At 39.2% G+C, this 13,707-nt stretch overlaps 1 protein-coding gene across 1 annotated transcript in view; it reads right to left on the reverse strand.

Annotated features, from left to right (window-relative positions):
* Window positions 1–13,707, reverse strand: part of CYFIP1 (cytoplasmic FMR1 interacting protein 1) — a 228,458-nt gene that overhangs the window by 110,449 nt on the left and 104,302 nt on the right. Inside the window, exon 20 of the mRNA XM_042783094.1 lies at window positions 9,581–9,700. Within this exon, the coding sequence (XP_042639028.1) occupies window positions 9,581–9,700 (120 nt within the window). The remainder of the gene's footprint in view (window positions 1–9,580; window positions 9,701–13,707) is intronic.

A 13,707-nucleotide genomic window follows, 5' to 3' on the forward strand; every position in this document is an offset into this window, starting at 1 on the left:
GGGCTCAAGTATAGCAAAGATCATGGAACTGGCATGGGATCAGGTGGTGTTTCATTCTGCTGTGCATCGGGTCACTATGAGTCTGAAACAACTCAATGGCACCTACAACAACAACAAGTGTCTAAGGCAGTTGACTGCTAACTAGAAGGATGGTCGTTCGAACCCACCAGCCACTCCTCAGAAGGAAGATGGGGCAGTCTACTTCTCTAGTGATACTGCTTCTGAAACCCAAGGAAGGGTCACTAGGAGTCAGGTCTGACTCGACGACACATAATAACAACCACACAACAATCTTCCATATGTACTTGTTCTGCAAAATTAGTCAGATACATTACAGAAGTAACAGAAGACAGAGTTAGAGTAACTTCTCAGCGATAACCAAACACCTTGAGAGATTCACCGGAACTGCTGACTTGAGATCATAGTCTTGGGGGACATCATGCTCAACTGGCACAACATAGTACATAAAAATCTAGTTCTACAACCTACTTTGGTGAATAACGACTGTGGTCTAAAAAGCTTTTGAGCGGCCATCTAAGGTGCAACTACTGGTCTCATCTGGAGCAAAGAAGAATGAAGAAAATCAAAGGCATCTGGAAACAATTAATCCAAGGATAAAAAGGGCCACAAGGACCTCAGCCTTCATGACCCGAAGACCAGAAGAACCAGGTGGTGCCCAGTTACCAATGCCAAACACTCGGAAAGGGATCAAATCTGAAGATACTGGATAGAGTGGGAGGAAAAATGTGGAACAAAATTCAGATACACAAAAATGACCAGAATTACTGGTTGGTTAGAGACTGGTAGAACCCCCAAGACTATGACCCCAGGTTACCTTTCAGAGCTAGAAATGGACTCATTTCTATAGATTGGCTCTCAACCCAACAGCAGAAAGACCTACACGCAGAACACCTAACCTAGGGCAATGCACCCACCTACTATAGTGAGATGTACCCTTTACAGCAATCAGCCATGAGACACCAGAGGAACAGTATTCACACGGAGGGAAAGCTGTACAGACAGGAATGCATAGTTAAGACAGGCACAGGAAGGGGGTAGTCACAGGGGTGGGAGGGAAGAACTTTTTATGGTTGGAGATGGTAATCAGGGTGTAAAATCAAATGTGCATCACCTGTTGAATGTAAAACAAAATGGCTTTGTAAATTTGCACCCAAAGCACAATAAAATTAATAAAGAAAAGTACTACTGAAGAAGAAAAAAGAAAGAGATCTCACCCTCCCTTTTCTCAAAACCTACTATACAACCACAACCCTCAAAACAGCCTGCTATTTGTACAACAGAGACATTATAACAGTGGAACAGAATTGAGAACCCAGAAATAGCTCCATTGACTTATGCTCAGGTTATTTTTGACAAAGGCTAAAATTCGTTAAATGAGGAAGAGAAAGCCTTTCACAAAAGATGCTGAAAAAACTGGATATTCATATGCAGAAAAATGAAACAAGATCCATACATCACCTGAGACACAAAAAGTAACTCCAGATGGTTCGATGACTTAAATGTAAAGCCTAAAATTATAAAATTCATTGAAGAAAAATAGTAGCAAACTTAAGAGCCCTAATATATGACTTTAATAGACTACCAAACACTAGCAAAAATGTACAAACAGTAAAAGATACACTAAATGACTGGGACCTTCTAAAAATTAAATTCTTATGTGTAACAAAACACTCTCCAAAACAGTAAAAAGAGAACCAACAGATTGGAAAAAAATATTCAGCAACAATATACCAGACAAGGGACTTATCTCTAAAATTTATAGAAAATTCCAACACCTCAACATCAAAAAGACAAACAATCTACTTTAAAAATGGGCAGAAGATATGAATGGACATTTCACCAAAAACAATATTCAGGTGGCCAAAAAACACATGAAAAAAATTCACGATCATTAGCCATTAGAAAGACGTTAATCAAAGTAACAAGGAAATACCATCTTCCCCAGCACTAACAGCAAAACTCAACAAAACAAAACATAATAAATGCTGTAGATGATTTGGAGAAATTGGGCCTATCGAACACTGCTGGCTGGACTGTAAAATGATACAACCATTGTGGAAAACAGTATGGTGATTACTTAAAAAGATGGAAATATAAGTTAACAGTTGATCCAGCAATTCCACTGTTATTGTTGTTGTTATCTGCCGTCGAGTCGGACCCGACTCATAGCAGCCCCTCCTTGGATTTCCGAGGCAGTATCACTACGGAAGTAGACTGCCCCATCTTCCTTCCGAGGTGTGGCTGGTGGGTTTGAACTGCCAGCCTTCTGGTTAGCAGTCAAGTACCTTAGGCACTATGCTACCAGAGCTCCAGCAATTCCATTACTAGGTATATATTCTAAAGAAGGGAAAGCCAATACACATACAGATATATGTAGACCCATGTTCATCACAGCACTAGAGAGCAAAAAGATGGAAACAACGTAATTGCCCATCAACAGAAGAATGGATAACCTAACTGTGATACACCTCATAATGTGGATGAACTTAGAGTATGCTCAGTGAAATAAGTCAATCACAGAAGGCCAGATATTGTATGAGTCCACTGTTTAAAGTCAAGGAAACATTTACATATAAAAGGAATTTTCTGGTTGGTTACCATGGATGGGAGGGGAGTGGAAGAAAAACTGCTAGATAGGTGCTAAAGGGGTAAGGAGGTGGCATCTTCTGGCCTCCCCTAAATTCCCAAGAGGAAGACAGAATCACCATCAGTAGCCCAAGGCCTGGTCTTATGACACCAGACATGGTGCCACTGTCCAGCCCTCTTACTAACCTTGATAACAACCGTCCCTCCCGCGGCACCTACCACCACTCCAGTGGTCACACAGAACTCACAGATTATGGGGCTTGTTAGGGAAGCAACAGGCTACAATTCAAATTCAGAAACACATCCAGGATACAGTTTTTTGGTCAGGACAGTTTCCCCTCTGCTGTGCCCTTAGACACACCTCTCTGGCCCTTGGCCTCTCAGCCTGCCCTCTGCCCCTGTGTACCAGGTAAGCCTGCCATTTTGTATTGTGCCTCTTGGTTCCAGTGCCGTAGTCTCTCAACTGAGCATTTCGCTCAGCCAAGCATCTCTCTCTTAGCCAGGCATATCTCTCTCTCTCTCTCCCCCCTCATCCCTCTCCCTCTCTCAGCAGCATGTCTCTCTCAGCAGTGTGTCTCTCTCAGCCATCAGTCAGATTCCTTCTCCCTCTAAGAGGGCTCACTTTAACCCTGGTAGAGTGGCAAAACCAACCAATCTCAACATCAGAGTTCTACACACCTGAGAGTAAGCAAACTTTCCCAGATTACTTTGTGCTGCTCCAACAGAAATACCCCAGGTGGATGACTTTAACAATCAGGAGTTTAAATTGCATGGTCCCACCCAGTAATCCAGTGGCAGTTACAAAGACTATGGCTAGAAAAGCCATAGCATATAATTTACTACACAGCAAAAGATAAGAGACAAGTATTGATTTGGGTGAAGAGAAAGGCAATACTAAAAGTGAGTGGCCAACACAGTAACAGTAAGGTAAAGGAAGACAAAGAGAGGTGCACAAGAGGTACAGACAACAAAGACACACACTTCTACATACACAATACCGCATTATTGGTAATAACAAACATTAATCTATGGGTGGATATGTAGGAAGACAGGCTATATGATCAGGTGTGTCTAGCGAATGTCCATATATAAGTCTGGCAAATGCTATTTGTACACACATATTTGTATGTGCTATAAGAATGTCCATATATATATAATATAGCCAACAAGCAAAGTCTGATGACTTCCTAGCCACAGCCAAATACCCTAAGGGTCCATGGGCTTGGGATCATGGTCACAGGGGACATCAAGCTCATCTGGCATAACATACTACACAAAAACATTGTTCTACATCCTACTTTGGGTAGGAGAAGGTCAAGAAGTGGCAGCAGAATGCTTTCTGGAGGGCTGGAACTGATAGGGGAAAGCTGGGAAGGCCGGGAAGAGGCAGAAGATGGCTTTTTGGAGGGCATGAAGCAGGAGTGGAGCAGTTTGGAACAAAGGGAAATGAACTCATGTGTCAGTTTGTCATCCTGTGGTGGCTTGTGTGTTGCTTTGATGCTGGAGGACAGGCTACCAGTGTTTCAAGTGCCAACAGGGTTACCCATAGTGGACAGGTTTCAGCAGAACTTCCAGAGTAAGGCATACTCAAAAGAAGGAAGAGGCCATCCACTTCTCAAAGAATTGGTCCTGAAAACCTTATGAATAGCAATGAAACACTGTCTATTACTGAAAAATAGCCCTGAGACATTATCTGATATAGTGCTAGAAGATGAGCCTCTCAGGTCAGAAGGCACTCAAAATATGACTAGGAAAGAGCTGCCTCCTCAGAATAGAGCTGATATGGATGGAGTAAAGCTTTCAGGACATTCTTTTGCTGATGTGGCACAACTCAAGAAGAAATAGCTGCAAACATCCATTAATAATCAGAACATGGAATGTTGGAAGTATGAATCTAGGAAAATTTGAAGCTGTCAAAAACAAAATGTCATGCATAAAGATTAATATCCTAGGCATTACTGAGCAGAAATGGACTGGTTTTGGCCATTTTGAATCAGACAACCGTATGATCTACTATAACAGGAATGACAAACTAAATAGGAATGGAGTGGCATTCACCATGACAAGGAATGTTTAAGATCTATCCTGAAGTACAATGGTGTCAGTGACAGGATAATATCCACATGCCTACTAAGAAGACCAGTAAATATAACTATTATTCAAATTTACACACCAACCACTAAAGCCAAAGATGAGGAAATTGAAGATTTTTACTAACTTCTGCAGTCTAAAATCGACCGAACATGCAATAAAGATGTGTTAATTATCACTTGTGATTTGAATGCAAAAGTTGGTAACAAAGAAGAATCACCAATAGTTTGAAAACTTGGTCTTGGCGATAGAAATGATGCTGGAGATCGCATGACAGAGTTTACCAAGACCAGTGACTTATCCATGGTAAATACCTTTTTTTCAACAATGCAAACAATGGCTATACACGTGGACTTTGGCCAGATGGAGTAAACAGCAATCAGATTGACTACATCTGTGGCAAGAGGCGATGGAAAAGCTCAGTATCTTCAGCCAAAACAAGGCCAAGGGCTGATTGTGGAAGACCATCAACTGTTCATATGCAAGTTCAAGCTGAAGCTGAAGACAGTTAAAAGAAGTCACGAGAGCCAAAATATGACCTTCATTATATCCTTCCTGAATTCAGAGACCATCGAAAGAATAGATTTGATGCACTGAACACCAATGACCAAAAACCAGAATTGTGTTATGACATCAAGAACATCATCCATGAAGAAAACAAAAGGTCATTAAAAAGACAGGAAAAGAAGAAAACACCAAAGTGGGTGTCAGAGGAGACTCTGAAACTAGCCCTTGAACAGAGAGTAGCTAAAGCGGATGGAAGAATTGATAGGATAAAAGAGTTGAACAGAAGATTTCAAAGAGCAGCTCGAAAAGACAAACTCAATTATTGCAATGAAATGTGCCAAGACAAGAGTTGGAGTTACAACCAAAAGCGATGAACATGTTCGGCATTTCTCAAGTAGAAAGAACTGAGAAAAAAGTTTAAACCTTGAATTGCCATACTAAAAGATTCCCAAGGGCAATATGTCGAATACTGCAAGAAACAGTAAAAGAAGATGGATGGGATACACAGAATCATACCACAAAGAACTGGTAGATGATCATCTGTTTCAGGAGGTGGCATATGATCAAGAACCAATGGCACTGAAGGAAGATGTCAAAGATGCACTAAAGGAATTGGCGAAAAATAAGGCTCCAGGAAATGACAGACTATCCACTGAGATATTGTTTCAACAAATGGATGGAGGCAACCACTTGGCTATGCCAAGAGATTCAGAAGACAGCTAGCTACCTGGCCAACTGAATGGACGAGACCCATATTTGTACCCATTCCAAAGAAAGGTGATCTCACAGAATGTGGAAATTATCAAACAATATCATTGATATCACACTCAAGTAAAATCTTACTGAAGATAATTCAAAATGGTTGCAGCAGTATATTGACAGAGAACTTCCAGAAATTGGATTCAGAAGGGGACATAGAGCCAACATGGATCCATCTGCTGATGTCAGATGGATCTTGGCTGGAAGCAAAGAACACCAGAAAAATGTTTACTAGTGTTTACTGACTATGCAAAGGCATTTGATTGTGTGGATCATAACAAACTGTTGATAACATTGAGAAGAGTGGGAATTCCAGAACACTTAAATTGTACTCATGAGGAATCTATACAGAGAGCAGGAGGCTGTCATTCAACAGAACAAGATGACACTGCATGGAAGGGAGTGCATCAGGGTTGTATGCTTTCACCATACTTGTTCAATCTGTATGCTGAGCAAATAAGCCAAGAAGCTGGACTATATGAAGAAGAACATAGTATCAGGATTGGAAGAAGGCTTATTAAGAACCTGTGATATGCAGATGCCACAACTTTGCTTGCTGAAAGTGAGGATGACCTAGAGCACTTACTGAGGAAGATTAAAGACTACAGTCTACAGTGGATTACACCTCAATATAAAGAAAATTAAAATCTTGACAAATGGACAAATAAGCAGCATCATGATAGATGGACAAAAGACTAAAGTTGACAAAGACTTCATATTATTTGGTTCTACAATCAACGCCAATGGAAACAACAGTCAAAACATCAGAAGATGTATTGCATTGGGCAAATCTGTTGCAAAAGACCTCTTTCAAGTGCTGAAGAGCAACGATATCTCCCGAAAGACTAAGATGTGCCTAACCAAAGCCATGGTATTTTCAATCACCTCATATGCATGTGAGAGCGGGACAATGAATAAGAAAGATCAAAGAGTTGATGCTTTTGAGTTTTAGTGTTAGGAAAGAATGCTGGAAGTACCATGGAGTACTAAAAGAACTAACAAATCTGTCCTGGAAAGAAGTGCAGCTGGAATGTTCCTTGGAAGCGAGGGTAGCCAGACTTCATCTCATCTACCTTGGTCATGTTGTTAGAAGGGACCATTCTCTGGAGAAGGGTATCATGCTTGGTAAAGTGAAGGGTCAATGAAAGAGGGGAAGGCCCTCAACAAGATGGACTGACATGGTGGCTACAACAATGGGCTCAGGAATAGTAGGGATTGTGAGGCTGGCACAGGACTTGACAGTGTTGCATTCCATTGTACATAAGGTCACTTTGAGCTGGAGAAAACTCGACAACACATAACAACAACAACATCCCACGCTGGTGAGTAGCAACTGGGGTCATAAAAACTTGCAAATGGCCTTCTAAGATGCAATGATTTGTCTCTCCTTATCTGGAACAAAGAAAAATGAAGAAAACCAGAGAAACATGGAAATAATTACTCCACGGGACTAGGGGACAATGCAAACCTCAGCCTATATTACTTTGGAACCAGAAGAACTAGATGATGCCTGGCTGCCACTGCCAACCACTTGGAATGGGATCAAAATAGGAGATTCTGGATAAAGTGGGAGAAAAATGTACAACAAAACTTAAAATTATAAAAAAAAAAGATCAGACTTACTTCTGTGACAGATATAAGTGAAACCCCCAAGACTATGGTCCCTAGTGACCTTTGGGTCCCAAATTGAATTCACTCCTGTTGCTTCCAGTCAAATAACAGACATGCATACAGGATGAACATTTACACCAGGTAGGTACATTCCTATGTTCCTTAGGAACAATCAAACATGGAAGACCAGAAGGGCAGTATTTGTACATGGAGACAGCTCAAAGGGCAGAAATGTATAGGAAAGAAGAATACAGGGAAAGGTAATCAGAGGGAAAAAATGTGAAGAGAACTGTTACGTTATGGAATTGCAGTCAATGTCAAGAAACAAAATGTATATGAAATATTGTATGGAAAATCAATTTGCTCTCTAAAATTCAACCTAAATCATAATATTAAAAAAAAAGAGAGAGAGAGAGATGTACCACTGAACCACTACAGCCACTACTAAATGCTAGACATTTTAGTAAAACAAAACAAAAAAAAAAAACCAGCTGCCCAAGAAAACAAAACTCATGGTGTTGAGTCAATTCTGCCTCATAGCAACAACCCTGTAGGACAGAGTATGACTGCCCCAGAGGGTTTCCAAGGCTATGATCTTTATGATAACAGACTGTAATATCTTACTCCTATGGAGTGTCTGAAGGGTTAAGAACCACCAACCTTTGAGGCTCTTATACTTAGCTATAAATTCAGTTCCCACCAAGGCAGATCAACTTGGGAACTGACCACACAGTCCATTCAGGGACTGAGGCAAGTTGAAGGTAGGCTGCATTTCAGTGAGACTCTATAAATCTCTGATTTTCCCTCCAGAAAGTTTCCACTAAGAACCCAGCAGGACTTTACCCCTCAACATCAAGAGATGTGGGACATCAGCTCTGCTCTCAGTAGTTTTACTGCTTAGTGCAAGAGACTGCTGTCCTGAGGAGCATGAGAATATGGCAAATTTCTCAAGTGGTGCCTGATCATATGTTTCAGTCTCATCAAGTCTCCATTGTTGTCACTGAAGCCACCAAAGAACTACTACGTGGGGCAAGCCTAGGTCCCCAACCTCTGCCTCTGAAATCACCTGTTGAAGAATCCCTTGAGTCCTTATTGACTTACAATTCTGGGAGTACTTTTCCATCTTGACTCTGTATTTTATCCCTTTTTTCTGGCTGGACTTAACAGGACTGCTGGCCTGAAACCAGTAACTCCTCTACCCTGATGCAGAAGTTGCAGCAAATTATGGAAGCACATCATGTTCTTCCTCTTCAGAAGAGGGCAACTTTTCCCAATAGCATGACTCCTCTTCCCCTGTCTCCAGTTTAAGAACTCTATTTTGTTTTACTCCACTACAGTTCTACTTTTGACAAAAGTATCACTACTGATATATCACATATTCAAATATCTGACAAGGCAAATCCTCCCTTCTTTATCCTTTTCAAAATTAGAGTAGCTGTATTGACAGGTTATTTATTCAAATAAATTTTTAAAATTTTTCATCAAAATCTATCAAGTACTTATATTCTAATCGTGATTAAATCTAGAGACTAATTGGGACATTTATCTTTACTAAATCTCATCCTTCAATACATAACAAAATTATTTTCACTATTTACCTTGATTTATGCTGATATCTGTAGATTTATTTATGTAAGTTTTATAACATCAAGTTCACTTCCAAAAGGAGGTATCTTTTGTGATAAGAGTTAAAATGTTTTATCTACTAGAATTTTATACTAGAATATAAGCACGTTATTAAATTAATGATGTAGCTATCTCTTGCCACAGTTACAATTACTTGCTGTTTAAATCAATTTACAATTTTAAATACCAAGAGTAGATGATTAAAAAAAAATACCCAGGACATGCCAATCTCAATTAGTGCCTATCTTTTTATTTTTATACAATAATTGAATTTACCATTAGGCTAATTTATCAATAAGGACAAAAGTAAAATTAATTCCAGTCCTTGTAAGTCTACCACAAAAATCTGTTGAGCCTGATAAAAAGGGAAAGTACTTACAACAATTGATGTCAGGTCTTCACTTTCAAATCTGCCAATTGCCAGTTCCAAAGACTTATACATAGCTGCTGAGACTCGCTGCGTAATCAGGCGGTTGAGGTCTATTGACCGGCCAAGGAGCTGGGGAGAAAGGCATGACTGTCAGGGAAAGAACATGAAAATCTTAAAAACAAAGGGAGTTCTGGTAAGATGGTGGAAAAGGCAGAAAGACTGCACACACCCTCTTCAACAAAGAAAAGGGAAACCAATTAACACGGATACAGAAGATAAAACTGGACCCATGAGCCTTGAAAGGAAGGATACAGAAGTGGACTAAACTCCAACTAGGAAAAGAATTTGAATGAAAACACCAAAAAGGGAGATATACGGAGCTGCAGTCTGGCAGTGGTCCTGACGGCACAGGCAGCTTGGATATTGCCGAGAGGTGATAGGACCTAAGAATTAACCTAAAAATCAGACTTCCTAGCCAGGGACTGCACAGAGTACTGCTCTGGGGGCTAGGGAATAAAAGGGGAAGCAGCAAAGTGCTGTGGACTTTTTACTGTCCGAAAGACCCATCCATTTTGAATGTTTACAAGTGGCTTGACCATTTTGGATATTTATAGCAAAAGCATTCTCCCAGATTCCTGCGACTTAAGAACAGGCTCCACTTGCTGGGAACCCAAAGGACATTCCAGATCCAGAGAACTAGAAAAGTGCAACATTCCCCTCATTACTGTTATACCCCACAACTTCTTGGTGAACAGAGGTGTGGCCATTCCCATCCACTTTCTGGGCCGGCAGGAATTCCATCCCAGTCTGTGTGATTGGATGGAGCCTGGGTGCCCTACCCAGCCATGCCCCGATTTTTTCTCTTTTTTTTGCTGCTTTTTAGTTTGTTTGTTTTTGTCTGTTTTAAAACTACAATTATTATTATTAGTTTTGTCCTTTTTACTATTATTCTTTATTCTTAGCCTACCAGGTTCTAGTTTTCAGCATTTTTTCTTTTCCATGTTCCTGGTTACAATTTTTATTTTCTTTATGGTGGTTAACCCCATTCCTCATTTTTCTTTTTCCCATTTTTTCTTCATTATTCTCCTTCTCTACCTTTTTTTCTCTTATAGCCTTCTTCCCAGATAGTGCAGGGTTTACTGTTTTTGTCTTTATTCTTCTTTTTCCATTTTTCTTTTTTTTGCTTACTGTTCCTGTGTCATAACACAGTGTATTTTTTGTCCATGTGCTTTTACTGTCCCGTGGTTATACAATTGTTATTTTTGTCTAACTGAGTGGAAGAGATGAATAGTCCCCATACAACAAAACTAAACCCACACCTCCTACAGCTTCACATACTGAGTGAGAGCCAACACTGCCTTCTCCACCAATGGGCCGATGATCAACAACCACCAAGTAGAGCCTGAGTCACCCTTGGCTACTCTTCAAAAACAGTTAACAAAGATCTAAGCACAACAATGACACAATGTCTCGAAGACAATACACCATCACAGTCCACACAGAGAAGAAAGATGAAGTGGTAGAAACACAAGGGAGTGGGATACAGATCCAGAAGACATCATTGAAGCAGGAGCAGCATTCAATCTCTGATAAGAAATTCAAAAGAATTATATTTAGGTATTTTCAAAAGATTGAGAGACAGACAAAAGAAAACAGACAAAACCCTAGAAGAATTTTGGAAGAAAATACAATGAAAGGACAAAATAAATGAAAAATTAGAAATAATTGTAAATCTACAGATACAAATCAAGAAGATTAATACTAAATTGTTAGAAATAGATAACACATTGAAAGGGCAAAACAGTAGAACTGATTCAATGGAAGACAGAACTAATGAGACTAAAAACAAATACTTGATACTTCTTTGGAAAGGGATCAATTAGAAAAAATATCAAAACAACATAAAGAAAGCCTAAGGTTCATGTGGGATACCATCAAAAGGAATAACCTACATGTCACTGGAATTATAGAAAAGGAAGAGAAAAATAAAACCACTGAGAAAACTGTCCAAGATTTGTTGGAAGAGAACGTCCCTGATATCATGAAAGAACAGAATATACCCATTCAGGAAGTCAAACGAACCCCAAACAGGACAGACTGCAAAAGAAAATCATCGAGGCTTATCATCATCAAACTCATTGAAACCAAAGGCAAAGACAGAATCCTGAAAGCAGCACGGGGAAAACAAAAAGTTACTTACAAAGGACAACCAGTAAGAATAAGCTATGATTTCTCAGCAGAAACCATTCAAGTGAGAAGGCAATGGGATGGTATATATAAAACCCTGAAAGAGAAAAATTTTCAACCAAGAATTATATACCTGGAAAAATTCTCCCTGAAATATGATAGTGCAATCATGAGATCTTCAGATAAGAAGAAACTAAGGGAATTTGTTAAAACCAGACCAACCTTACAAGAGATACTAAAGGAAGTCCTTTGAACAGAGAACCAAAAATAGCAAATAACAAGCAACCATTAACACACAAGATAACATAACCCAAAAACCACAGCTATGGACATATCCAAAGTAAAATAAGCTTACAAGATTGTAAACAGGGAACTAGAGACATTAATTGGCAAGTGAGGACAACTACCAACCAAAAAGAGGGAAAATACTGTGTAGTTACAGAACTTCTAAATGGTGAGGAAGTCAAGAGAGTTGCAAGATAGAACGGACTGTTCTAATCTCAGGGAGAAAATTATAACTCACAGGGTAACCTCAAAGAAAAATGATAAACCTTCACATCACAATAAAAAAGAGGACAAGCACAAATATTCAGCATATACTAAAACAACAGCAACAAAGGAAATGATAACAGGATTCATAAATATAATGAGCTCAGCACAGAAAATAATATGGAACAAAGAAACAAGTGACACCATGAAAAAACACATAACAAAATGACAGCAACAAATTCCTATTTGTCAACAATTACACTGAATATTAATGAATTAAATGCACCACTCAACAGACGGAGCATTGCAGACTGGATAAGAAAACAAAACCCATCAATACGCTGTCTACAAGAGACATACCTCAGAGACAAAGACAAAAACAGACTAAAAATCAAAGGTTGGAGAAAGATATATCAAGCAAATGACAACTGTAAAACAGTAGAAGAGGCAGTATTAATTTCTGATCAAATTGACTTTAAGACAAAGACCACCATACAACACAAAGAAGGATATTATGTAATGATTAAAGGGTAAATTGAACAAGAAGATATAACCATAATAAATATCTATCGATCCAACGAAAGAACCCCAAAATATGTAAATCAGACTTTAAAAGACATGAAAAGTCAAACAGATGACTCCACAGTCATAGTAGGAGACTTTAATACACCACTTTAAAGGAAAAATAAAGCAACTGGAAAGAAACTCAACAAAAATGCACAAGAGCTAAACAATACAATCCACCAACTTGACCTTATAGACAGCTACACAGCACTTCACCCAACAACAGCACAATATACATTCTTTTCCAGTGCACGTGGAACATTTTCCATGATAGAACTAATCGAGAGATTTAGCATCATGGCAAGATGTAAGATCGACATCCAAAAATCAGTTAGATTCCTCTACCCCAACAAAGAGAATGCTGAAAAAGAAATAAGGAAATCAATACCATTTACTACAGCTACCAAAAAAATAAAATACTTGTGAATAAATCTTACCAGGGACACAAAAGACCTCTACAAAGAAAACCATAAAAAACTACTTCAAGAAACCATAAGAGATCTACATGAATGGAATAACACTCACAGACAGGAAGATTGAACATCGTGAAAATGTCAATTCTACCCAAAGCAAGCTATACATTCAATGCATCCCAATCCAGATCACTTCAAAATTTTTTAAGGACATGGAAAAACCAATCACTAACTTTATTTGGAAAGGAAAGAGATCTCCAATAAGCAAAGCACTATTGAAGAAGAAAAACAAAGTAGGAGGTCTCACACCGCCGGATCTCAAAACCTACTATAGAGCCACAGTAGTCAAAATGGGCTGCTATTGGTATGATGACAGACACACAGACCAATGGAATAGAATCGAGAACCCAGAAATATATCCATCAACCTGTGGTCAGCTCATCTTTGACAAAGGGCCAAAATCCATTAAATGGGGAAGAGAAT

Source organism: Orycteropus afer, unplaced genomic scaffold, assembly GCF_000298275.1.
Source record: "Orycteropus afer afer isolate SDZICR_OR568_19922 unplaced genomic scaffold, OryAfe1.0 scaffold00656, whole genome shotgun sequence".
Classification (NCBI taxonomy): Eukaryota; Metazoa; Chordata; class Mammalia; order Tubulidentata; family Orycteropodidae; genus Orycteropus; species Orycteropus afer.